We start from the raw sequence: 22,761 nt of genomic DNA on the forward strand, positions 1-22,761 counted from the left end.
ACACTACTGTTAAATATTTGTCTTATTTGGATAATACGAATATGATGTCCAGTAGCTATGACATATGTACCGTTTCATGTAACATAAATTCGTATGTATGGCAAAAATCATCGCGTACATCTCTCCTGCGGAGGCCTCCATCCCACCCCCAACCCCTCAAGCACCAACCTCTCCCTCTCCTCCCAGGTCGCCCCGCCGCGCTCCAGATCAATCACCTGCCCGCCGCTCGTCCGCTCCCTGACCCCGCTCGAGTCGAACTTCCACCCGTGCGCCTTCTTGGCGTACCGCCGCAGATCCCGCTCGAAGGTCGTATCGCCCGACCAGCCCAGCACGGCGCACCCGACCGTCCGCCACGGCGAGATGATGATGTCCACCCGGCGGTGGATATTGGGGTTGCGTTTTCTGCGCTGTCGTTCCTGTCCTTCTGGGGTGTCTCCGCCATCATCGGCTGCAGTCTCGCCACCGTCCTCGAAATGCGGATCCTGCCACACGACAAGCGCTTTATCCAGCGTGTCAAAGTGTCTGCCCGCGTCATCCCCGCGGAAAGGGAGCGGCTGCTGCTCGCGGTGGGAAGTGGTCATGTGCAGCGCGAGGGTGTGCGTGATCCAGCCCTCGGCTTCAAGACTGGCGACCAGCTCCACAACCAGGTTCTTGGTGACGGACTCGTCGCGGTGCGAGAGGACGAGGTCCACGTCGCCGCTGAGCTCCTTGCCGCGGCGGTAGCCGCCGACGATGATGCACTCGACGCCGCGGCCGTCGTAGGCGGCGTGCGGGCGGACGCGGTTGGCGTGCCGCGTGATGGTGGCGGCGATGGCCTCCGTCTCCGGGCGGGGCACGCCCTGCAGGAACTCGTCGTAGTATTTCAGGCCGATCTGCTGCACGCGGGACAGGCTGTCCCAGCCGTGCTCGATGATGTCGTCCAGGTCGCGCCATTGGCGCTTGTAGTAGAAGTCGCGGGCGGTTTTGGCGCCCACGCCCCAGATGTTCCAGAAGAGGTGCAGGGTTTTGAGGACCGGGTCGGTGTCGAGGGCGCCGGCGGCGGCGAGCGTGCCGTGCTCGCTGGCTTTGAATTCCGCAAAGAGGGCGGCGATCTTGGAGTCGCAGCCTGGGAGGGTGAGGATCTCGGAGGGCCGCCGGATCTGGTACGGGTAGGCGGCGAGCGCGGCGATGGAGGTGCTGTAGGCGCGGACGCCGATCTCGTCGAGCGTGAGCTCGCGGATCTTGCGGATTTTGACCAGCTGCAGGATGAACGCCTCGTTGGGCGGGTGGAGCGGTGCTGACCGCATGCACGCGTACATGACGCGGTTCTTGACCCAGTCCGGGGGTGGAGGCAGGGGGACCTCTTCGTCGTTCTCGGATGTTGTTTGTCGGTATAGCTTGGGCGGGTGGCCCTGGCTCGATGGCCCGTCGTGCGGTTCTCGTGAGCGACGGGATGCGAATCGACTGGTGGGAGGTGGAGCCGCCGGCCTCGACATGGCATCTTGCTTCGCCCGCTCCAGTATTCCTTTCGACTTTTCCGCGCTTGCCTCAGACGCAGTCTTGCGGCCGCGGTAAACCACATACGGGTCCAGGGGCACAAGCGTGCCAGTCCTCAACACTTCACTGAACCAGTCCAGCTTGGCCACCGTCACCACATCCGCCTGCTCATGGTCCTCCAAAGCAGTAGCCACCGAAGACGTCAGCGACGGCGTCGAGGCCACAGACGCCGTATCCGGAGATACCGACCTCGGCCGCCGCAGATGGGTCCGTGTATCATGCAGGCTTCGCATTCCATCTTCTTCACCTTCCGTCTCTGTACCGAGGTCGATATCCTCGAGCTGCGCCGCAGGCTGCTTACCCGGCTGAACGACATCCACCCGCCGCCTCTTCACGGGCGGCTCAGGGCTCGTCTGCAGAGGAGCAGAGACAGAGGCCTCCTCAGTCCAGACACCTCTGGACCGCAGCTCCAAGGCCGCTCGCTTCTTCTGGCCGATCCTCCCAAGCACGAGTCGTGCTTCGAAAATGTCGTACGTCAAGCGCGCGCCGCGCTTGACGAGGTCCTCTTCGATTTGGTGCAGAGCGTCCAACTCGAGGTGCGTCGCGAGGACAAAGATAGGTGGCAGGGATGAAAGGTCGAGCCCATCAGGGCTCTCGTTCAGGTCATGTTTCAGCGAGGAAGATGTCGTGATATCGGACATGGCGCGGGGTGTATATCCATTGCTTTTGTGGTATCTGATAATGAGAGCGACGACTCGCTGTCTCGACTGGTGATATTGAATAATAACCAAGTAGCCAATATATGTGGTATATATGCATATATTATAAGGAAATATGTCGTGATTGCATGGCAGCGTTGGTGGGTCTCATATGTGCATGGTGTCGCGACTTTAGTTTGAGACGGACTCCGTCAATCTGGTATGTAGATATCCATGTGGAGTGTGAAGCTGTAATTAGATGCGCTTCAGTCACTGGTATCATCTCAAGCTGGGGATGATGAAGGTCCCCGCGTCTGGCCAAATCAGCTGACGTCACTTGATGCCTCAGGCATACGGGCACATTACCCGATCTACTCCAGCTGAACCGGTTCTCAGTCTACTTTTATTGTTTTAGTCTATAGGAGGTAATTCAAGAGCTGTAATCATGATGTCTATATTGTCAGTGAGCTGACTCCACTACTCACGAAGTCGGTCCATCAATCGGCTGCGCTACCACCTGCGATGTCGCGCTTTTGCCTACAGCCCCGTAACTGACGGTAGAGGCATTGCTCTCCTCATTCAGAACAGCTCTTTCACGGTCAGCCGGAGGCAGCTCATCCGGACGACCTTCTTCATCCGCGGCGGCGCTCTTCCCATGCCGCTTCGCGATCCACCGCCGCCAGGGCTTGTAGAGCACCACGCTGAGAACACCGGCAATGAGAAAGCATCCGCAGATTCCTCCGCCAATGACATCGTAGTAGTCGCCTGCTGTTTGTACGCCGTCCCAGAATCTACCGGTGGGTTTGGCGACGTTCAGCACAAGGGTGAGGAGCTGGATGACGCCGATGACGATGGCGACGACGACGGTCAGGAGAGTGAGCACGATGGAGTAGTACAGGAAGGCGACGGGGTCGCGGTGGTTCTGGGACGGTTCGATTTCGTGGTCCTCGCCGAGGATCAGGGGCGTCTCGGACGAGGTGCTGTCGCGTTTGGGAGGGAGAAAGTTGGCCGCGGGTTGGATGTAGAGCGAGAGCATCAGAGCTCCGTCGGTTGTATCCAAGAGACACATTCCAGCTATAGTCGTTAGTTACGAATCTTCAGGTAGACTAAGCAGACGTACCGGTAAAAAGAATGGGAAAGATCAAAATGACCCAAAAGTCCGTCCCGCGAGCGGCCTCTACGGACGAGATTCCAAGCAGAGCTATCTCAGAGGAGGTGTCGAAACCAAGACCGAACAGGATACCCAAGGGGTACATCTTCCAAGGACTAACCAGCTATCAGTTGACCGTTTTGCACATCTGATGGGGATACCACAAACCGATTGATCAACTTGAACATGCGCTTGAGCACATTGAACAGCACACCCCCGCCCTCAATCTTCCACGCCACGTCCTCCTGCCCTTCAGGCAGGTTGAGCACCTTCTGCATCTGCTTGTAGAGCTTGTACAGAATGTAAAAATTCATCAGCCCCAGCAGGATCAGGAACGCGGCGCTGACCGAGGTCCCGATGATCCCGCCGACGGTGCTGAAGCTGTCGAAGCGCGACGACACCGCGGCAGCGGTGGCCGCTACAACGATGGAGGTTATTATGACAATACTGGTCCCGTCAGAGCAATCCCAAGCCTTGACCTACAGACTAGAACGACACCTACGTTGAGTGTCCGAGGGAGAAGAACGTCCCAACGGTGACGGGCTGCTGGCCGGTTGCCAGTAATCTTCGAGTCATCAAGTCAATTGCCTGGATACGTTAGTTAGCTGCGCTGCCGAGTTACGGACTGCTTCGGTCTTACCGATATATGGTCAGCGTCAAACGCATGGCGCAGGCCCAATGTATATGCCAGAACCGCATTCGAGACGAGTGAGCTGTGCTGGTCAGTATCCACGCACTTGATTCTTGTCACTAGACCTACGGATAGTATCTCTACATGATGTTAGCTAGTAGATTCAAGTAGGGGAGTGAGGTCCATGTCGACATACCAACACAATGGCAGCAGCAATCCACACGACAACGTTAATGAACGCAACGAACAGGATGATTGCAATCGCTGGCAAAGGGATCTTGCGGATGCCCGGCAGCCGACGATGCGAGCGCTCTGCTCGACGAAGAAGTGATTCGGCAGTCCATTTGCTCTTTGTTTCGCTGGTCGAGTCGTCTGCGAGCGATGAGTCGACGACGATGGGAGTAGCGTCCCGCATGATTGACCTTCAGCATAAAAACCCGATAGTGGCTGTATTGTTTCTGCCAGTATCTCTGTATGTCTTCAATCGCCAATATCTTCTAGAGTAGAATGACGAAAGGCGAAAGCTGAACAATGACGATTTCCAGCGCAATCGAGGAGGGGAAAATGAAATGATAAGACAACGATAAGATGGAGGGGCTGTCGTATCCTCACTTCTGGTGACTCGTCCTCCACCTTTTCTGCAGCAGGGTGCAGATCAGTTCAGTCATATGCAGTTTGGCAGGGTCTTTGCTTCTTTCTGGGAGATTTGCTGGCAAGGTCCTCGATGACAATCGGTGGTGATTCGACTCCTGCTTTATCCGTATTCCAATGGTGACCGTCAACTGGCCAACTCCCACTTTATTCGCGAATGCGAGGTTGGGACGAAATATTTCCTCATCGAATAACAAATTCCGACGCCAAGTCTATCTGTCTACCGATTATCTAGATAGTGGCTACTGATACTTGGTTTGTCTTAGATGCAGGTTGGCCGATCTCCACTGCACCACCAGTAGGCAACTGAACGGACTCGGAGAGCGCCGATTTGGTCGTCCCACTCATAAAGAGGTACCTCTCTACTTTCAAGATAAATGTTTGCTCACTCGTTGGTGGATAGTATCAATGGGGAAAATCGTCTCATCATTTAATGATTCACTTTATATACAGTATTGGGGTCTTGACAGAAGACAAAGATATACACGTCTGACTCGATCTCTAGAGTCAGACCAGCTTCATAACAGTGACAGTCAGGCATTCTCAGCCTGTTGTCAGAATGATTTGTCAACCCACTGACATGTCAATGAGATTGTGGGTGGAGTTTTCTCCACTCCAGACAGTGCACGATGAGACTTTACTAGCCGCAGACGGCTATAGATCATTCGTGACTGCTTGGCCGGTTCGCGGAGCTGAGGAGCTCTGCCGGCCGGCAAGATGCGGATCGATGAGATCCTTGGTTGATGATATCCCCGAGCTGTCGGTGCCTGCGTCTGCAGGGTAGCTCTGGAGTCATGCGTTGAAGGTATAGTCACTGAACTTCCAGTCCTGAATGCTCACGCGGCAGCAAGCACAGTTGGCGACGGCGTCCACTTGGTCACGGTCGGGTTGATCTGACGGATACCGGAGCTGACAAACATGTTCCACTCGCTCCGGGTGATGGGTGTAACATCAGAGGCCGAGAGAGGGGTCTTGGGTCCCTTCTTCGCCGAGGCCGGTCTGCAGGTCGGCGGCGTAGGCTGTCTGCGCGGACGGACGGTGCGAATCGGCGATTTCCGCGAATACTCAGGCTTGGGCCGCGGCGGCAGGACGATACCCTCCTGGCCGTACTCTTTCTTGTATGCGTTTGCCACACGCGTCAGGAGGTCATCGCGGACATCGAGCTGTTCGTAGACGCGGTGGAAGAACGCCTTGCTGAAGGGGCGGCCCTGGAAGTCGCGGATGGTGCGGTGGAGGAGATGCACGCAGGAGGCGATGTAGGACTCTTCGGGGCCGTTGTCGCGGTTCGACAGGATGCAGAGGCGGCGCTTGAAGGTGTAGATGCGGTCGACGTTGAGAAGAGTCAGACCCTCGCGGCTGAAGACGACTTCGTTCTGCAGGATGGATTGCTGGATCAGGTATTCGTTGGCCTGGCGCTCATACTGGCTGCGCGCCAGGGCATCGGTCCAGCCCTGGCCCAGGGAGAATTTCTTGGCTCCCTTGGCGACGATGCGGCATACCGTGCGCCAGCACGGAGGGTCGAGTTGTGCGATGGGGATGACCATGAGATCGGACGGTTGCCCTGTGGGGTAGGGCTTTCCCCGGCCGACGAGCAGTGTGACGTGCATCATTTTCTGTTGGAGCTTGGAGGAGATGTAGTCCAGAGCAGGGATGATGGAAGGCGTGACCGTTTCGCAATCGAAGTTGAAGCCGGGAGACAGAGGCGAGGAAATCATATCCGTAGTGAGGCTGCGGGTGGGAGAGTTGGGGACATAGATGCCCATCGGGCGAGGCAAACGAAGAACACCCATGATGATAGCAGTTCAATCAAGGTTTCTTGTTCTAGCGCAGGCTGAGAAGGAATCTTCTTCTCCGTCAGAAGTAGGCACAGTGGCCGTGGACGAGGACTGGGATAATAAATGCCCCCAGAGCAAAAGAGGGGAATGACAACATCACAATCACCACGAACAACAACACCCCAAATCCCCAAATTAACACTGCACTCATCCCGCAAGCGATCTATTTTGGTACTTCTATTGATAGCAAAATCATCCATCCCCCCCGTCCTTTTCGTATCCCGACACAAGGGAACCCAATGACGCTCTGGATAAAAATATCCTTAAGCGCCGACCGTTTCTCTCCGCCAATGGAAGAGCGTCACAGCAGCCTTATGCAGGTGACGGCACAATCCATCGCATAATGGATGGTGATGCGAGCTCGAGAGGATCTGCCTGCCAGTGTTGTGGAAATTAACTGCATTTCCTCTTTGCCGGCCATCCAGAGCAGTCAGCCTAAGGCTCAAGCAACACTCAGGCTGTACCTCGATTGGTGATATCACTGTTACCAACACAGAGTTATCTGCGGGGTTACAAGGCTGACAAGCAGCTGCAGGAAACTATTGATTTTGAGCGGTAGAGGTGTTGCTCTGAGAGGAGGATGGCCGTTGGCGTACGCCATTGTTGGTGAGTGCTCGTCCATGTGGCACCGTTTGTGCACCGCTTGTCAACAACGAGTGCTTCCTTGCTTGTAGATTACCGCCTTCAAAGGGACTATTGGATCTGTGCAGGTGGCTTCATTGTTGGGTTGCATGTTGGATGTGATGGCAAGCCCTCGTCCTTTCCATGTGTCAACTGGCAACTCGCGGGGTCAGATGATATTGCTATGTTGGTGCTGAGCAACTCGTAAGGTATTCATCCCTCCAACATGAAATTATCTCAGAGTCCTGGATGTCCAGTCCAATGACTCCTTGAAACATTATACATAATTCAGACAACTTCAAACCATGGTGAACCTCTTCTACAGCTGGTTTCCCCCAATCGAATCTACTCTTAGTAATCTGTGTATACGAGACGACGAACCAGATAGAAATTGCCTTGAGCGTGATCATTGTGAGAAATGGTACATAAGACCAGCAGTATCATTGATCCATAATCAGCTTATCCATCCAGCGTGTAGTGTGTACTCAATCCAAAAGGATCAGCTCAGCCGAGCCCGTTTCATTAATAGCAGAATTTTCTGCAATCAGCCACACGCGGCACTCTGGCGGCCCGGCCAGATTCCTAGTTAACCTTACTCCGTACAACAGCCGTGTATCAACCACGGACACGACCACGGAGGGCTGGGATGATGAGAAAATTTTTTTTCGAACGCCCATCCCGTCCCTCGAGTTGTGGCAGGTATTAATCATATCGACATCCAACAGTCAAGATAAGATTCCCCGCTTCAAGAGTCTGGGGAATTTTCATTACCTAAAAGTCGGCACTGAGTGACATTGCATTATGTACGGAATTGCTGGGCTGTATCCACTGTTCCTGAGCAGGGTGGTGCACTGTCCGCAAGTCTAGAAAAAGACATTGAAATTCTGAAGTCGATGTCGAGACAATAGGCTGGATAACATCGTGATTTCACCGTGATTTCACCGTGAATACTCCGATAGGTGSAGGACACGAAGGATCAGGAGTGCGAGACAGGAGCAGGAGAGTTTCTAGGCAGATATCGTAGAGAACATTCCGCTAGGTGCCAAGGGTGTCGAGCCGTGGCTGGCAAGGGACCGAAGGTACTCCGGAGTAAGAGGTAGCCTTCTAGAATACGGACCGGAACTGGTGTTGTTGGGACAGTGCAGACGGCATCCACATGTGGCTCTGCTTTGTGGTCTTAAGTCTGAGCAGGGAGGCTCACATACGGACGATACAGTACAGTCTACCTCTCCCCTAGGCAAAAAGTAGTGCAACACGTGATTAAAATCAACTTTTAAAAACATTAACTATTTACAAGACGAAATATCAACAAAACTAACTAATATAGAATGCCATATAATTTATATATAAAATCTAATCATCATAGTTATTACCTCCTTTCAATCTAATAACCTGTTCAATTCGATATGGCATCTTTGCAATCCACTTCTGGATTGTCTCCTGCGGGACCTCCTCCCAACCTTTAAAGAAGCGTTTCTCTAATTCTTCTTTTGAAAGGGCCCAATATCTTTGTTTCATGAAGCCCCAGAGTGATTCAATGCAATTCAGATCTGGACTATTAGGAGGCCATATCATTTTATACTTTGYTAGGCCTGACCGCTGCCAGRTRTAATCAAGATGGCCTGCWGAGTGTCCAGGAGCATTATCTKCCTGGATGTAAATATRGTCATATTGCTGAAGTAGCTCCCTAGCATAAGGGAATAGCTTCTTCTCTAAGATTTCTTGCTCATAGCGCCACCAGTCAATGCCTTTGACATCAATTTTTCGCTGAAATAGCTTTGGTCTGAACGTTCGCTTCCTGCCCTATCAAGAATAGACAGATATTAGTCACTTTCCATAGATTTTTATATAGTAAGGTACCTTAGCTGGTCGGCCATCTCTGGATATGGATTGAAGAATCTGTGCAACTTCAAATGCTTCCTTTTGCTGAGGTATAACCTCTGTATTCCGCGCAGAAATCTTAGAGGCAGCCTCCTGTCTCTGTTCTTCAGTCTCTGGACGGAATACATGGCAGGGACCTTTTGAATTATATGTAATAGCCCCCCAAAACATGAAATCTGAATGATTCTTGTGTCTTTGCTGGACAGTATGTGGATGGTAAGATTGCTTCTCTTGTTTAGTCGCAGATACACGTTGATGGCCTCGTATACCAGTTGCAACAGCTGTTTCGTCGGTCCAGATCACTTTTGCCCAGTCATCTAATGTCCAGTGTTCATGTTCTTTTGCCCATTCTAATCTCTTCTGCTTTTGCTCTTCAGTAAGGCGAGGCTTCCAGGAATAGCGCCATCTAGAGATGTCCAGAGAGGTTAGTAAGGTTTAATCTAGATCTTAAAGATAATAAGGGTTTACCTATTAATTCCAAGCTYATATGCAGYATTTTRGAAYRTGYRTTRAYATCYAGGGAGCTCTGGATTCACACTCTTAACCTCATAATAAATCCGTTTCCACTCCAGGTTTCGTGTACRGCGATTATCTYRAATYRAACRGCCAATATAAYRCTTATCTYAGTCRGAGAGAACCTTAGGCCTTCYAGATCTAGGCCTATCTTCAAGAATCTCTTCTTTTATAGGCTGATTTGGCTTCCATCCATGCTRTTTRGCRYGTTTCCGTACGCRGGAGACAGTAGATTTTGATAGGYCTGATTRCTYAGCTGYAGTGCTGAGAGAATTRCCTGAAATTTCAGTCAGGGCAAGTGCAGAGGCCCTTTTTGCTATATCTCTCTCCCTTTTCATTTTGTCCAAAGATTAATAGGGTGGTAATAGAAAATAGGTAGGAATCTAATGTTTTGATGGACGCGTTTAGAAACTAAATCACGTGTTGCACTACTTTTTGCCTAGGGGAGAGGTAACAGCTTGCGATAAGGTTGTGTAAACAACGGTGTCTGATTGGACGAAATGACACACAGATAACACAGTCTTGGCACTGGTTGACTGCCTTCTTCCTAAGGTATCCAGGCAATCCAGACGTCTACCTAATGGGCCTCTAATGGTCAATGGAGATATCGGAATAGATGCAGTAATAACCTCGGTCAGGATCACTACTTCGCTCGGAACTACTGCTGAAACCTTCAACTTAAGGTTCCTTTCCCTCTTATCCCCCACTTGGCCTCGAATTCTCTAAAATCCCGCAAAGCTTGGGTGAATGTCTCGACTCTCGCAACTCGTAACTCACGTGGCTTATCCCTGGCTTATCACTGAGAGAAAGCCAAGGCCGCCGGGCGTGGGCCTCAGGCAGAGCGGCTTGTTCCATGTTCGCTTTGCTTCGGCGTCTGGAAAAAAACAATACTCGGGACACACTAAGCACAGAGGTGGTTTTATTACCGATTGTTTGACTGTTATCTTATGACTCTGGTTCCCTCTTTTCTTGAGCAATCTGTAGTGGAGTGAAATTCTTATAATCTACCAGGTGTTGTGTTCAGGCTGGCAATGTAACCTCAGAACCCCTCGAGGGAATCAGCAGACGGCGATTGTTACCGACTCGAAAGATCCCTTGACTAATACGAACCAAATAATAGTCTTGAGCCCCTTAATCATCGGAACTGCAAAGAGCGTCTTCCCCAGGTGATGAGGAGCGTGGATCTAAGGGCGCCTCGTGTCTGGGCGCTTTTGCCAAGCCAGTCCGCTTGTTCCGGGCTTGCTGACCCGTCTTTTTTTTGCTTCAAGAGGCGCAGACAAAACCGCAGATCCAGACAGAAAAACGACAAGATCGTCCATGCTGGCCATTTCCTCTCACTGCTGATTGGGCTGTGTGGCCATTATGCTGAAAAGGCTGGGCTGAAAGTTGTACACGGGCGATGATAGCCCGTGAGGGGATTCTCCACGCAAGATGTCTCTCGGTAACTACAAACTAGTTCTCTAATTCACTAGGTAATATTATCCTAGAGATATAATCACTAATTGGTCCCCCGTGGTCGCTTATCTTTTCTGGGGTTGCTTCCAGAAGTCGAGGACGGCATCTTCTTTTTTTGGGTAGCCTCTATTCACCTGCCACTTTCCTCTTTCCCCTTCCTCCTCCTCCTCTCTTCTCTCCTCTGCACTCCTCTCCATCTGCATCTTTCTCTTCTTCTTCATCCTTTCCTCCATCATAATCGCATTCACTTGCGTTCTTTCTTCCCCACAATCTTTCATCTCTGGGGAAATCAGTGAACTTCCCCCCATCACAGTTCATCGGCCTCAATCTCACCCATAGAACACACACGGGGATGGGGTACAGAGACGAAGGCGTCTCTTCGGAGATGCCTGTCAAGTATGAAATGTCCAACGATGTCAAAGCTGCTGAGGAGGGTGTAATGGAGTCCCAACCCCATGTCGACCTTCATCGGGGTCTCAAGTCGCGTCACATCACCATGATTGGTAGGCCACCTTTGCAACCTGTAAATAATTCGCATTCAAGCTGACATTGACAGCCATTGGTGGTGCCATTGGTACGGGTCTCATCATCGGAACTGGAGGTGCTCTTGCAAAGTAAGTCTTTCTTCCTCGCAAATAGTTCTGGCATGACATCGGCTGACATGATTCCTTAGGGCTGGCGTACGTTGTCCTCACATGCGTGAAATCTACCGCAGCAACTAACTGTCGCAGCCCGGTTCTATCCTCATCTCCTACTCGTTCGTCGGTCTCATCGTCTATCTGGTCATGTGTGGTCTTGGAGAAATGGCCACCTGGTTGCCCATGCCCTCCGGTTTCACTGGTTATGCTGCCCGTTTCTGTGACCCTGCTCTTGGATTCGCCATTGGTTGGACGTATGTCAATCTATCACTTCTTTGCCATCCACGACTGTTGCGCTGACGCCACCCACTACAGGTATTGGTTCAAGTATATCATCGTCACACCGAACCAGTTAACGGCCGGCGCGCTGGTCATATCATTCTGGATCGATACGGCACGAGTTAATGCAGGCGTGTGGATCACCGTCTTCCTGGTGCTGATCATCTCCATCAACTACTTTGGTATTCGGTTCTTTGGTGAATTCGAGTTCTGGCTGTCCTCCTTCAAAGTGGTCGTCATTGTCGGTCTGATTCTGCTCTCCTTCATTCTGATGCTGGGCGGCGGCCCCGATCACGACCGCAGAGGCTTCCGGTACTGGAAGAATCCCGGTGCCTTCAACTGGTACATCGAGGATTCGGCCGCGGGCCGTTTCTATGCCTTCTGGGCGACCATGGTCTCGGCCACGTTCGCATACCTGGGTACCGAGCTGGTCGGCGTGACTGTCGGCGAGGCCGAGAACCCACGCAAGACGATCCCCCGCGCCATCAAACTCACCTTCTACCGGATCCTCTTCTTTTACGTGATCAGCGTTCTGCTCGTCGGCACCCTGGTCCCCTACAACTCCAAGAGCCTGGTCTTCGCGACCAAGAAAGCCAGCTCCGCAGCTGCCTCCCCTTTCGTCGTCGCCATCGAGCTGGCCGGCATCCGCACCCTCCCCCACATCCTCAACGCCTGCATCCTCCTCTTCGTCTTCTCCGCCGCTAACTCGGACCTCTACATTGCCACTCGTACCATTTACGGTCTCGCGCGCGAGGGCAAAGCGCCCGCCATCTTCGCCCGCACCGACCGCCGCGGCGTTCCCATCTACGCCCTCGCCATCTCCGCCTGCTTCGCCTGCCTCGCCTACATGAACGTCTCCAGCGACTCCAAGACCGTCTTCAAATACTTTGTGGATCTGGTCACCATCTTTGGCCTCCTCACCTGGATCTCCCTGCTCATCACCCACATCTACTTCGTGCGCGCCCGTAAAGCCCAGCACGTTCCCAACACCGACCTCGTATACACGGCCCCCTTCGGCGCCGCAGGCTCCTACTTCGCCCTCGTCTTCTGCTGCCTCATCGCCCTCACAAAGAGCTACGACGTCTTCGTCCATAGCAAGGACTATGGCAACTTCAACTACAAGGGCTTCATCACCGCTTACCTTGGTATCCCCGTGTACCTGTGCCTCATCTTCGGTTACAAGCTCTTCACCCGCTGCAAGGGCGTCAAGCCTGAGGAGGCGGATCTGTGGTCGGGCAAGGACGAGATCGACCGCGAGGAGGCGGAGTTCCTGGCTCGCAAGGCGATGGAAGAACCAACCCATAAGCGTGGGAACTGGTTCTATCGGACGTTTGTGTCGTGGTTGTTCTAGACCCCCGGTGTCTTTATTTACCCTTTTTTTTGCGAATATGCGTTTTGGATGTGGTATGAGCTAGGGCGGTCCTGCCTCGCAATGCTATTATGAAATCATTKACTCGCCGACATGTACATAACATAACCATCAATGAATTGCATGGATCTGTCAATTGAAGTGTGCCAGGGGTAGTGTCCTATGAACAAGTACAATAATCATGATTCATTAATTACTGTCGTCGGTACATAACGACCATGCGAGATATAAATATACGTAAGGTAGGGTTTTTACATGGCAGAAACAGAAGAAAGGAAGAGAAGACTTATCGCCGTCGAAACTCCGACCGCGCTTTCTCAACCCACTCCGTTTCCTCATCTTCGACATCCGCTTGCAGCACTTGCTGCGTGGCCGACGCTGATTCCTCGTCTTGAGATACAGGAGTGTCTTCAGGCTCCGTGCGCTGCAGCTCCGCGTCCCAGTCCAGATCCAGGCCATGCGCGAAATCGCCGACGAGGAATTTCCCAAATGTCAGAACGACATTGAAGATCTCCTTGCCCGTTGGCACGATGTACTCGGCCGGCAGGAGGAAGCCGTAGCTCCCGCGGTCGCGCAGTTTGATCTGGTAGGCGTAGTCCGTGTGCAGCTGGTGGTAGAACCAGTCCAGGGCGCTGCCGCCTGAGCTGCCGCCGGTGGGGAAGACGGGTTTCTTGGGTGGGCTACTACGGCTCCGGCTCTGGTCGGCGTCGTCCGCTTTCGCGGTGATGGTCCCTTCGCAGGCGGAGGTGACGTCGTAGATTTCGTGGGTGGTCAGGCGGATGATCTTTGCGAGGCCCATGGCTAGCTCTTCGAGGCTCTCGAGCGTGGGTGGGATGGACGAGCAGGAGAACGAGAAGGGGTAGAGGATCTGCTGGGAGTAGGAGTGGAGGTCGAGGAAGCCGACGATCTTGGCGTTGTTGGCTTGCGTCTCGTTGAGGGCCCACTGCGCCAGTTGGTGGGCTTCCATGCCTTCGAACGGCTCGGTGCCGGCGTAGTTCTCCGAGCAGGGGTTCGACCGTGTGCGCTCGCCGTCCCATTGGAATTCCCAGGCGCGGTCGAGGTCGATGCCGGGGCAGAAATGGAGACTCGTGGGCTGGCGGTTCTTGCGCCATAGGCGATCTGATTCCCAGGTGTAGACGTAGCCGTCTGGGTTCAGCGTGGGCACAAGGACCCAGTCGAAGTCCTCCAGGAGGCGGGTCACTTCCCGCGATTTGCCGTATTGGGTGATGAGACTGTACGCGACATAGGTTACGGTCGAGGTACCAATCCACTCTCGCGCATGGCTGCCACCGACGACGATGATGGTCTTGCGAGGGTAGGGCTCGGCGGTCTGGCGGCGGCTCCCGAGTCGAAGGGCCGGGATTTCGCGGCCTTCGTAGGACACCCCGACATTAATCATCTGGACATGAGATGAGAACATCGAAGCCATCAGCCGCATCCAGGGGACGATAACCGACAGAGGCTGGTAGTCGCGGAAGAACAAATCTCCAAACTGAGTCGATTGCCGCACCGACGGGATGAAGCCAGGCTGATCCTCCAGTCCAATAGGTCGTCGAGTCGGATAAGTCGCGTATATCATTTCAGCAAGGTTATCAATAAGCGGAGTGTACGCGGTCCGAAGCGAATCAGGCAACAGGCCCAGTAGTGAGGGGATCTAGCATACAAAATCGATAATGAGCGCAGGAACAAGAGGCTGGTAGGAGTGGCCATATACGTACAACTTCTTGAGCTAATCGAATATCCACAAATTCAGATGTGGAAGCCCAGACATCCAGAAAGAGGATGTCGGTCGCTTCAGCCAATGCCTCTGCCTCTTCGGCATTGCGGAGGTGGAAACGAAGGACGACATCGCTGCCATACCGAGTAAGTGATCGGGTGGGAGAGCGGCTGCGCGGTGATTCTCTAACGGAGCGTTGATAGGAGGAATCTTTGGAAATGCCCCAGATGGTCTCTATGACCCAATCTCGGACTCGAATCCATGGTCGTCCGGAGTCAGTAGGTCGGGATGATAACAACTGGATAGGTTCAATGGGCGGCGGAGGTGTGATACTGGAGCCTGCGGGGACGGCGGACACCAGGCCAAGCGAGGCGACCAGGAGGAGGAGAACAGATAGCAGGAGACGCATGTCTGTAGAAGAATGGAGACGACGATTATGCTGTCATTGTTTCTCTGCCGGATCGCTCGAATCCTAGAGGGCGAAATGAGGACGGATCAAGATGGAGGAGCGCTGATGTTTGGGTGACTGGTTGACGCCTTGTGGATGCCTCAGGCAGACAGCATTCCGACATTTAGCCATCTTGCCGGATTAGGAATGGTATATTTGCCCGGTTTGGGTAATATCATGGATATACGGAGGTAATTCCGAGTCAGCCTTAGGAAATCCCGAATGATCGTCTGAATGCTTGGAGTACAGTAGATAGATGTGGTCAAATGCAATTATTTATCTCTTAGAATCTGCTGGCTGTTCTGAAGAGCCTACCTCTGAAAGGCTGGGTGGAGGCACTTAAGATTACCTACAAGGGGACACGTAGACACGTTTACCTGAAGTCCTCCAATATTGTTCGCGTACTGGTACAGGCAACTCTTTTCAGCCTTTTGAGCCTCAGTGGAAGGAAAGCTGATCTCTAAGATGTAGATAGATAAAGCTGACAGTTGACAGGTGCTTCTGCCTTAGGCACCGTAAAGCTACCCCACACTCGCAGCCTCCACAGCCCCACTAGTTTAGTCCCTTTCAGTCCCTTGTGAAAGGGAGACCGTACGGAGTAAATATGTATAGCATTCGCTCAATGTCCTTGGTCACGTCTCGAAATTGATAGAGCTTTTTGTGGACTGGTTGCAGCGTGCCTCGGCAGAGTAGATGAATTCTGGTTTACTCCGTGACTATTCCGTGCTCCCTCCAGGCAGAACAATTCTGGACTGTATCACGTGATGTATAAAACAACGGGAGAAACGCGTGTAAATGACGCAGTGCGTAAAGCAGCCGCGTATAGCTAGTCATCATGATGAAGTCGGTAAGACGCCTCTTTCTTCCGCTTTCTTGGATAAAAGAGGTACTGGCATCATTATTAGCTCGAATGGAAATTCTGAAAGGTAATAGCTGACGACCCTCAATGCATCAACAAGCATAAATCCTGATGACGAAACAGTTCACAAAGCTGTGTACCTCTCTACACACAAGGCTCTATTGGTTATGAAACTCAAACCAGGACAAGGAACCTGGATTTTAGAGACGGAACTTGTGGAAATGAAAAGTTTAAGGACTGAGGTTATGTAGTTTATATGGAGGATAACTACTTCCGCTAGGTACAGGGACTATACAGCACCGATCTAAGGTGTACGGGTACGATTACGATCACAATTTATCGGATCCATGGGCATGATAGTTCTCTTAATCTATAACATTATTTAAATTGACCTGATCATGATCAAAGATCGACGAATTAATATCCACTTTCTAAACACACGTGTTGGGCTATGTCTTCTGTCAGAGATCCATCATTTACTGTCTAGGCCATAGACTAGGACGTATCTCAGATCTCCCCATCACCATCATCTTCATTCCCTCTTTATCCGGTAAAGACGCTCAGATCTCTTCATTTGTCATTTCTTCCCGCAAGGATCCCATTATCTAGCAGGTATTATCCAGCTCCTTGCCCCTCCTTTCTCCTACGTTCCAACCAACCTCGCCCGGTTTGGGTTCCCTTTTTCGCCAATCTGTTTTCCCTTCCTTGGCATCTCCAATGTTCTCCTCGGCCGCTCCTCTGCTTATGATCTGCGCACTTTTCACTCCATCCTACTAGACGCCTGGCAATGTAAGGGTTGCATTTTGCCAGCTCCGACTTTTATCTACTTGTCGACTATTCGGGGTTCTTTTTGTCAATCAACTGTCTCTTTGTTTCCCCTTTCCCCTTTTCGAAACTTCTGCGACCTATTCTCCTCCATTTCCGCCAAATTGCTCGATTCGCAGCTAGACGAATTTATTTTTTTCCCTTTCCCTTTCCCTCTCTCTGCTACGAACTGTCCGCGATGTCAATCGGTCGTATTTCATGATCTCTTCGCCGTAATATCCTCCGAAATCGTCCATTACCGAACGGCTTCCAAGAGTTCGGGTTGCCCCTTGAACTTCCTTTTTCGAAATACAATCAGTCGCTGTGGATAAATCGCTGGATATCTATAAGGTTATTGTCGGATGGGTCGCTTCAATCGGTTGCGCAGCAGGATCACCTAAGGACCCGACTCCCGTCGTCTAGTTTCAGCCATGCATTGGAAAGGGTTGCGACTCGGCGCCCTCGATAGCAATGACTCCAAGAGACGCAGTGTTGTCGAGCCTCAACCACTCTCTCGCCATAGCGAACAATTGCCTCGTCCTACCCTGTCGACAACCAACCTTGCATCCAGGCACTCGGAGTCCGCCCCTCGTTCACCTCTCCTAGCGGGACCATACCACGATGACGAAAATGACCACGACGATCACGAGACCGGAGACAACGATAATAAGCAATTGTCGGAAGGGCCAGCGGACACTATTCGCTCAAGAAAGGGCAATGTGGGCGCAGCCTTGGTGCCGGACGATGCTTCGACCTGGCGCCGGAATCGGTTCAGTTTCATGAAACTCCGTCATGCGTCGGATCCCCAATTATCAAGGTCTTATGCCAAGGGTGGGGAGGTAACACCTCCCGTGCCTCCTTTACCGCGTGAGTATACATCCGAGCTACTTACAGATTATGTATATTGTCGATCTATGTGTGCTGACTTTTGACCTCCGCCGCCTACCTCCAGCTCCCACGATTATCACCACCGCACCCACCAGCAATGAACTGGATCAACCCGTTAAGAAGAAACCCAAGTTCAAAATCCTCTCCGGATCGAAAAAGGACCCGTCCGACGGATCACCAATGCATGCTCGGCGGCAGAGTCCAGGTACCAGGTCTCGCCACGGGGCCCAGGGCTCCAACGGCTCACAGACAACCGATGCTACATTGTCAACATCCAAGATGAGCGGGGAAGAACCAGGTCGTCTCTCGACTACGTCAATCCGCAGTGGTGGCCGTGAGCTGGGCAACGAGTCCCAACGCTCTTCCGTCACCGACGCTCGCTTTTCCGAGTCCTCCCGTTCGGATCAGAGTTCCGGAGACCATGGACTATACCACCCCCATTCCCCGAACGACGGACCTGTAAGCGGAAGCAAACGTTTTCGCATGCCACGTTTGAAGCGGAATCGCGGTCCTCTATTTCCCTTGCCTCCTCGACCTGCTGGCAGTCAACCCATGAATGGCCATGGACAGGACTCGCAGATATCCAGGGCCATGAGTTCTGATCCCTCATCCAGCTTTGAGCCGCCGGATGAGAAGGATCAGGACCGCGTTTCTCCGCTGCCATCGCCCTGTCGTTCGACTGTCGGTCTTGCCTCCCCGGCTTTTCCTCTGCGCAGAAAGGACTCGGCGAACTCCGCCAATTCCGCCCGGTCAGCTACTTCCACTCGAAGTGGACATCGAATCCGAACTCGACCAAGGTCATCAACGCTAGACTCGCTGGCTAATCTCCGGGATGCCGGGCAACAGTCACCCGCTCAATTCGCCTCGTCCGGTCGTACTTCGACTTCCACCAGTGGACGCAAAAGTTTCGGGGACATCTTCAGCATCTCGCACCGATTGAGGCAGAATTCGGAACCCCCGGTTCTTCGAAATGGTTCGCCCGGTGTGAGAGGCTCGGATACTCCTGTTCGCAAACTATCCTACCCCGAACGCGAGGAGGATGACACGCCAGCAACGTATCTGACGCGGCTCGAAGAGAGCATACCCAAGAGCACGATCGCCGGCGTACTCTGTCAGTCGAATGAAGATTTCTACAAGACCGCATTGCGAAAGTATATGCGGAGATTCATTTTCTTTGGTGACCCTATCGATATGGCTATTCGAAAGCTTTTGATGGGCGCCGAGTTGCCCAAGGAGACCCAACAGATTGATCGCTTCCTGCAAAGTTTTGCTGATCGATATCATGAATGTAACCCTGGCATCTTTGCTTCTCCCGGTACGTTCATCATTGTTGCATCATGGGCCGCTTATACTGATTTCCTCTGTACACAGACCAGGCATATTTCATTGCATTTTCCATCTTGATTCTACATACCGATGTCTTTAACAAGAACAATAAGCGCAAGATGCAAAAGTCGGATTATGTTCGGAATACTCGTGGCGAAGGTGTATCTGATGACATTTTGGAATGCATTTACGAGAACATCGCTTACACGCCCTTTATCCACATCGAGGATACACCCTCTCACAGTCGTCAGCTTGGAAAGCCTCGACGACCGTTGTTCAAGACCGCAAGTTCAGAGCATTTGTCCCGTGTATCAAGGGAACCGGTGGACCCGTACACGTTGATCTTGGACGGCAAACTCGACTCATTACGGCCGAGTCTGAAGGATGTTATGAATTTGGAAGACACATATCGATGTCACGGGACGACAGGGCCACCTGACATCAACAGTCTTCATCAGGCCTTTTCGAAAACAGCTATTCTGCAGATCGTATCGGCCCGGTCGCGACCGGATGCGTTCATGCCGGCTAGCATCCAGAACCCGGCGGAATCGAACCCTGGGTTGGTAGACATCAAAGTGGCCAAAGTTGGTCTGCTCTGGCGAAAAGACCCAAGGAAGAAGAGAGCCAGATCGCCATGGCAAGAATGGGGCGCCCTGCTTACCTTCTCGCAGTTGTACTTCTTTAGAGACGTCAATTGGATCAAATCGTTAACGTCCCAACATGAGTCTCATCAGAAGGAGGGGCGCCGCCGGGCGGTTATATTCAAACCACCCCTCACCGAGTTCAAACCCGACGGTATCATGTCCACGGATGATGCGGTGGCGTTAGTAGATTCGGGCTACAAAAAGCATAAACACGCGTTCCTTTTCGTTCGCCATAATGCGCTGGAGGAGGTGTTTTTGGCCAATTCCGAAGACGACATGAACGATTGGCTGGCAAAAATCAATTACGCTGCTACCTTCCGAAGCACGGGGGTCCGCACCAAAGGCATGATAGCTACCAATTACGAGGCTCAGCGCAACAGAATGAGTCGCAAACCCTCCGTAACGTCGTACAATTCGCATCGTTCCGCAGACAGGGAGCCTCCCTCTCCCAATCCCGATACCGACGTGGCCGAAGAGTTGGTCGCGGCTCGTAAGGAACTCATGCGACAGAAGATCCGCGAGACAAACGAGAAGCTCTTTGTGAGCCAAAAGCAGCTTGACGACCTCCTGAGGAATGCGAGACACCTACAGGTTCTGACACCGGTTACCTCGAGGGCCAGGGAGCAGGTCATCATGGCAGCAGGGCGTATGGCGGCCAAGCTCAAGTGGGTGAGGCAGGACATCTGGCGTACCAAATGCTACCGGGATGTTCTCCTCCAGGATCTGGGCACCGAGGACGAAGAGGCCAAGTTGCTTGCGGATCAGAGGTCCCCTCATCTACAGATACCCACCAGGAACACCTCCACGTCGGAGCCAGGAGCTTTGCCCCAGCTGCCTGCCAATACAGTGCAGTCCCCGAGTCAGGCTACGTCGCCGCAGTTGCCGTCCGACGAGCCTGGGTCTGTTCATGGGGTCCCGTCGTCCCAAATTGCTCCTAGTGATATTCGCAGACCAAGCATTCCGGTGTCGGTGACATCCTCAGACCTCACTGGCCGTGCCGGTAGACGTTTGTCTACGGAGATGGGTAAAGACCGCGCGAAGTCGTATTCGCCAGGTCCGGCAAACCGGCTCGAACGTGAGCCATCGGTGCTGAGCGCGGGCAGCAAGATAGATGTTGCCAGTCTAGGATCTCATGCCTCCAAATTGACCTCTCCAATCAGCATGGACGACGGCGAGGAGCGTATCCTCCGTGAGGCTGGTTTGTTAGAGGTGAACAGCTCCCCTCGCGGGACTAGGCAGTCCGTCACAGCCCATGAGACGGATGGTGAACACAGGGGAGATAGCGGGGAGTCTCGCCCAGGAGAGCAAATGAGCCGGATTCGTCGCAGCCTTCACCGCACACTCCGTGATTCCCACCCCGGGCAACAAGGACATAGTGGTCGGGGTAAAAAGCCGCGGGACTCGGTGTCCAGCGAAGTGGTGCCCGAGGACGAGCAAGATACGAAGGAAGGCGAGGGTCTCTCCCGCAAGGCGCCGCAGTTCACCGTCCATGGGAAGAAGGCGTCTATTGTCACTTTTGGATCTGAGTGGCAGAATATGACTCCCGAAGAGCGCCTAAGGCTGCGCAAACCTACTCCGTCCGAGGAGCGGGGCTCCTCGGACCCTGCGATTCTGAGCGGCGGCGATTCAAGTGTCTCGGAATTGGTAAATCCAGGAATCTCCCAGTCATTGCGAAGCGGAAGTACTGCAACAAGAATCAGCGTTCTCGATCCGGCCGAGAGCGAGGGTTCCAAAGACGGGAATGCCACTTCGAATCTGGAGGACGGAAAGGCCAAGAGCGACCCGGCCATTAATCTAAGCTCTCATCTTCCAGCCTCAGATGACGCTTCACTGGCTGATTCGTCCACCGCGGCTTTCCCTGGGTCGTTGGTAGTGCCAAAAGATCAGCGGTCGTCCCCTTCGACATCGGCTGACGAGGCAGCCGTCGACGAAAATACACAAAAGCTGCAGTCGAGCCCACCCGAGCAAGCTGTACACGCATAAAGAGCGACCTGAAGACCAATCACTTTCCATTTACGACTTCATACCCAATACATCTCAGTTTTTCGATGCATTTATTTTTGGCGTCGTCTTACGTCTTACGGCGTTGAAGGAACCATTTTGGCCAAAATATGCTTGACTTGTTCGCTGGCCAAGCTTTGACATTCTCTCTTGCTCTCTCTCTTTCTCTCTCTCCTTTCTATTGCTTTGAGCCGACTTCATAGAGTTCACACAGGCGGTCCTCGCACTATTATTTCCTTTCATATGCGTCGGTTGCAACCCGGTAGGGCAACAGCGTCGGTTGGTCTGGTCTGTTTGTATGGCTGTTGGTCTACGGATTTTATATGGGAAGGCAGCATTTTGGCAGGTATCTGAAAATTCATAGCATGTCATCTCGAAGGAGATTGCAGTATACAGTCACAGTTGCTACTCTTGAGATGCAGTAGTGTAGTCGACTGCGGTCGATTCGATCAAGCCTATCTTATGGTTTCCTAGAACTATATAGACAAGAGAATAGGAAATCCTTTATCTGGTCTATTCTATTGTTCATGCCATTCACATATCCCCCATGCATCCATCACTGATGAACCGTATGCTGGACCCGCTTGCAGGTCATGGGCACACCTTCACAGCAACCGTGCTTCTCGGCGTCGTTAACCCCCTCGTTATGATTCCCGTATGTTGTGTTCGTCTCTGGTCTTCTTCATCTATCATCTACCCTTTAGTCTTTATCCATCTTCATCTCATCTTTGGACCCTTTGTGGACCCTTTGATCTCATCTCATCTTGCATCTCAAGTTGATACTCAGGCTAGGCTTACAGCAGCCAATCTCCCATTCCTAAGACTGATACCCACAGTAAAGACAGAAGATCAGATAACAGACACAAAATCAGAAGAG

General features: G+C 52.6%; 6 protein-coding genes across 6 annotated transcripts; 2 read left to right on the forward strand and 4 right to left on the reverse strand.

Annotated features, from left to right (window-relative positions):
• Positions 1 to 107: 107 nt before the first annotated feature.
• Positions 108 to 2,177, reverse strand: Aspvir_000933 (type-X family DNA polymerase; the record flags this gene model as incomplete). Its single annotated transcript, XM_043266064.1, has 1 exon — positions 108 to 2,177. The coding sequence occupies one exon, from the start codon at positions 2,175 to 2,177 to the stop codon at positions 108 to 110; it is 2,070 nt and encodes a 689-aa protein (XP_043121999.1).
• A 478-nt stretch (positions 2,178 to 2,655) lies between these two features.
• Positions 2,656 to 4,370, reverse strand: Aspvir_000934 (HoxN/HupN/NixA family nickel/cobalt transporter; the record flags this gene model as incomplete). Its single annotated transcript, XM_043266065.1, has 6 exons — positions 2,656 to 3,248; positions 3,295 to 3,440; positions 3,493 to 3,771; positions 3,827 to 3,912; positions 3,965 to 4,042; positions 4,152 to 4,370. 6 exons carry the CDS (start codon positions 4,368 to 4,370, stop codon positions 2,656 to 2,658), a joined length of 1,401 nt encoding a protein of 466 aa, XP_043122000.1.
• A 1,072-nt stretch (positions 4,371 to 5,442) lies between these two features.
• Aspvir_000935 (uncharacterized protein) lies at positions 5,443 to 6,396 on the reverse strand (the record flags this gene model as incomplete). Its single annotated transcript, XM_043266066.1, has 1 exon — positions 5,443 to 6,396. One exon carries the CDS (start codon positions 6,394 to 6,396, stop codon positions 5,443 to 5,445), a length of 954 nt encoding a protein of 317 aa, XP_043122001.1.
• Positions 6,397 to 11,263: 4,867 nt separating this feature from the next.
• On the forward strand, positions 11,264 to 13,179 carry Aspvir_000936 (dicarboxylic amino acid permease agtA; the record flags this gene model as incomplete). The annotated part of the gene is made up of 5 exons (XM_043266067.1): positions 11,264 to 11,414; positions 11,468 to 11,525; positions 11,585 to 11,591; positions 11,643 to 11,803; positions 11,865 to 13,179. 5 exons carry the CDS (start codon positions 11,264 to 11,266, stop codon positions 13,177 to 13,179), a joined length of 1,692 nt encoding a protein of 563 aa, XP_043122002.1.
• A 304-nt stretch (positions 13,180 to 13,483) lies between these two features.
• Aspvir_000937 (M14 family metallopeptidase) lies at positions 13,484 to 15,323 on the reverse strand (the record flags this gene model as incomplete). The annotated part of the gene is made up of 2 exons (XM_043266068.1): positions 13,484 to 14,851; positions 14,916 to 15,323. 2 exons carry the CDS (start codon positions 15,321 to 15,323, stop codon positions 13,484 to 13,486), a joined length of 1,776 nt encoding a protein of 591 aa, XP_043122003.1.
• A 2,133-nt stretch (positions 15,324 to 17,456) lies between these two features.
• Aspvir_000938 (Arf family guanine nucleotide exchange factor SYT1) lies at positions 17,457 to 21,866 on the forward strand (the record flags this gene model as incomplete). The annotated part of the gene is made up of 3 exons (XM_043266069.1): positions 17,457 to 17,892; positions 17,978 to 19,228; positions 19,285 to 21,866. 3 exons carry the CDS (start codon positions 17,457 to 17,459, stop codon positions 21,864 to 21,866), a joined length of 4,269 nt encoding a protein of 1,422 aa, XP_043122004.1.
• Between the last annotated feature and the right edge of the window lie 895 nt (positions 21,867 to 22,761).

This window comes from Aspergillus viridinutans (genome assembly GCF_018404265.1).
Source record: "Aspergillus viridinutans IFM 47045 DNA, scaffold_1, whole genome shotgun sequence".
Taxonomy (NCBI): domain Eukaryota; kingdom Fungi; phylum Ascomycota; class Eurotiomycetes; order Eurotiales; family Aspergillaceae; genus Aspergillus; species Aspergillus viridinutans.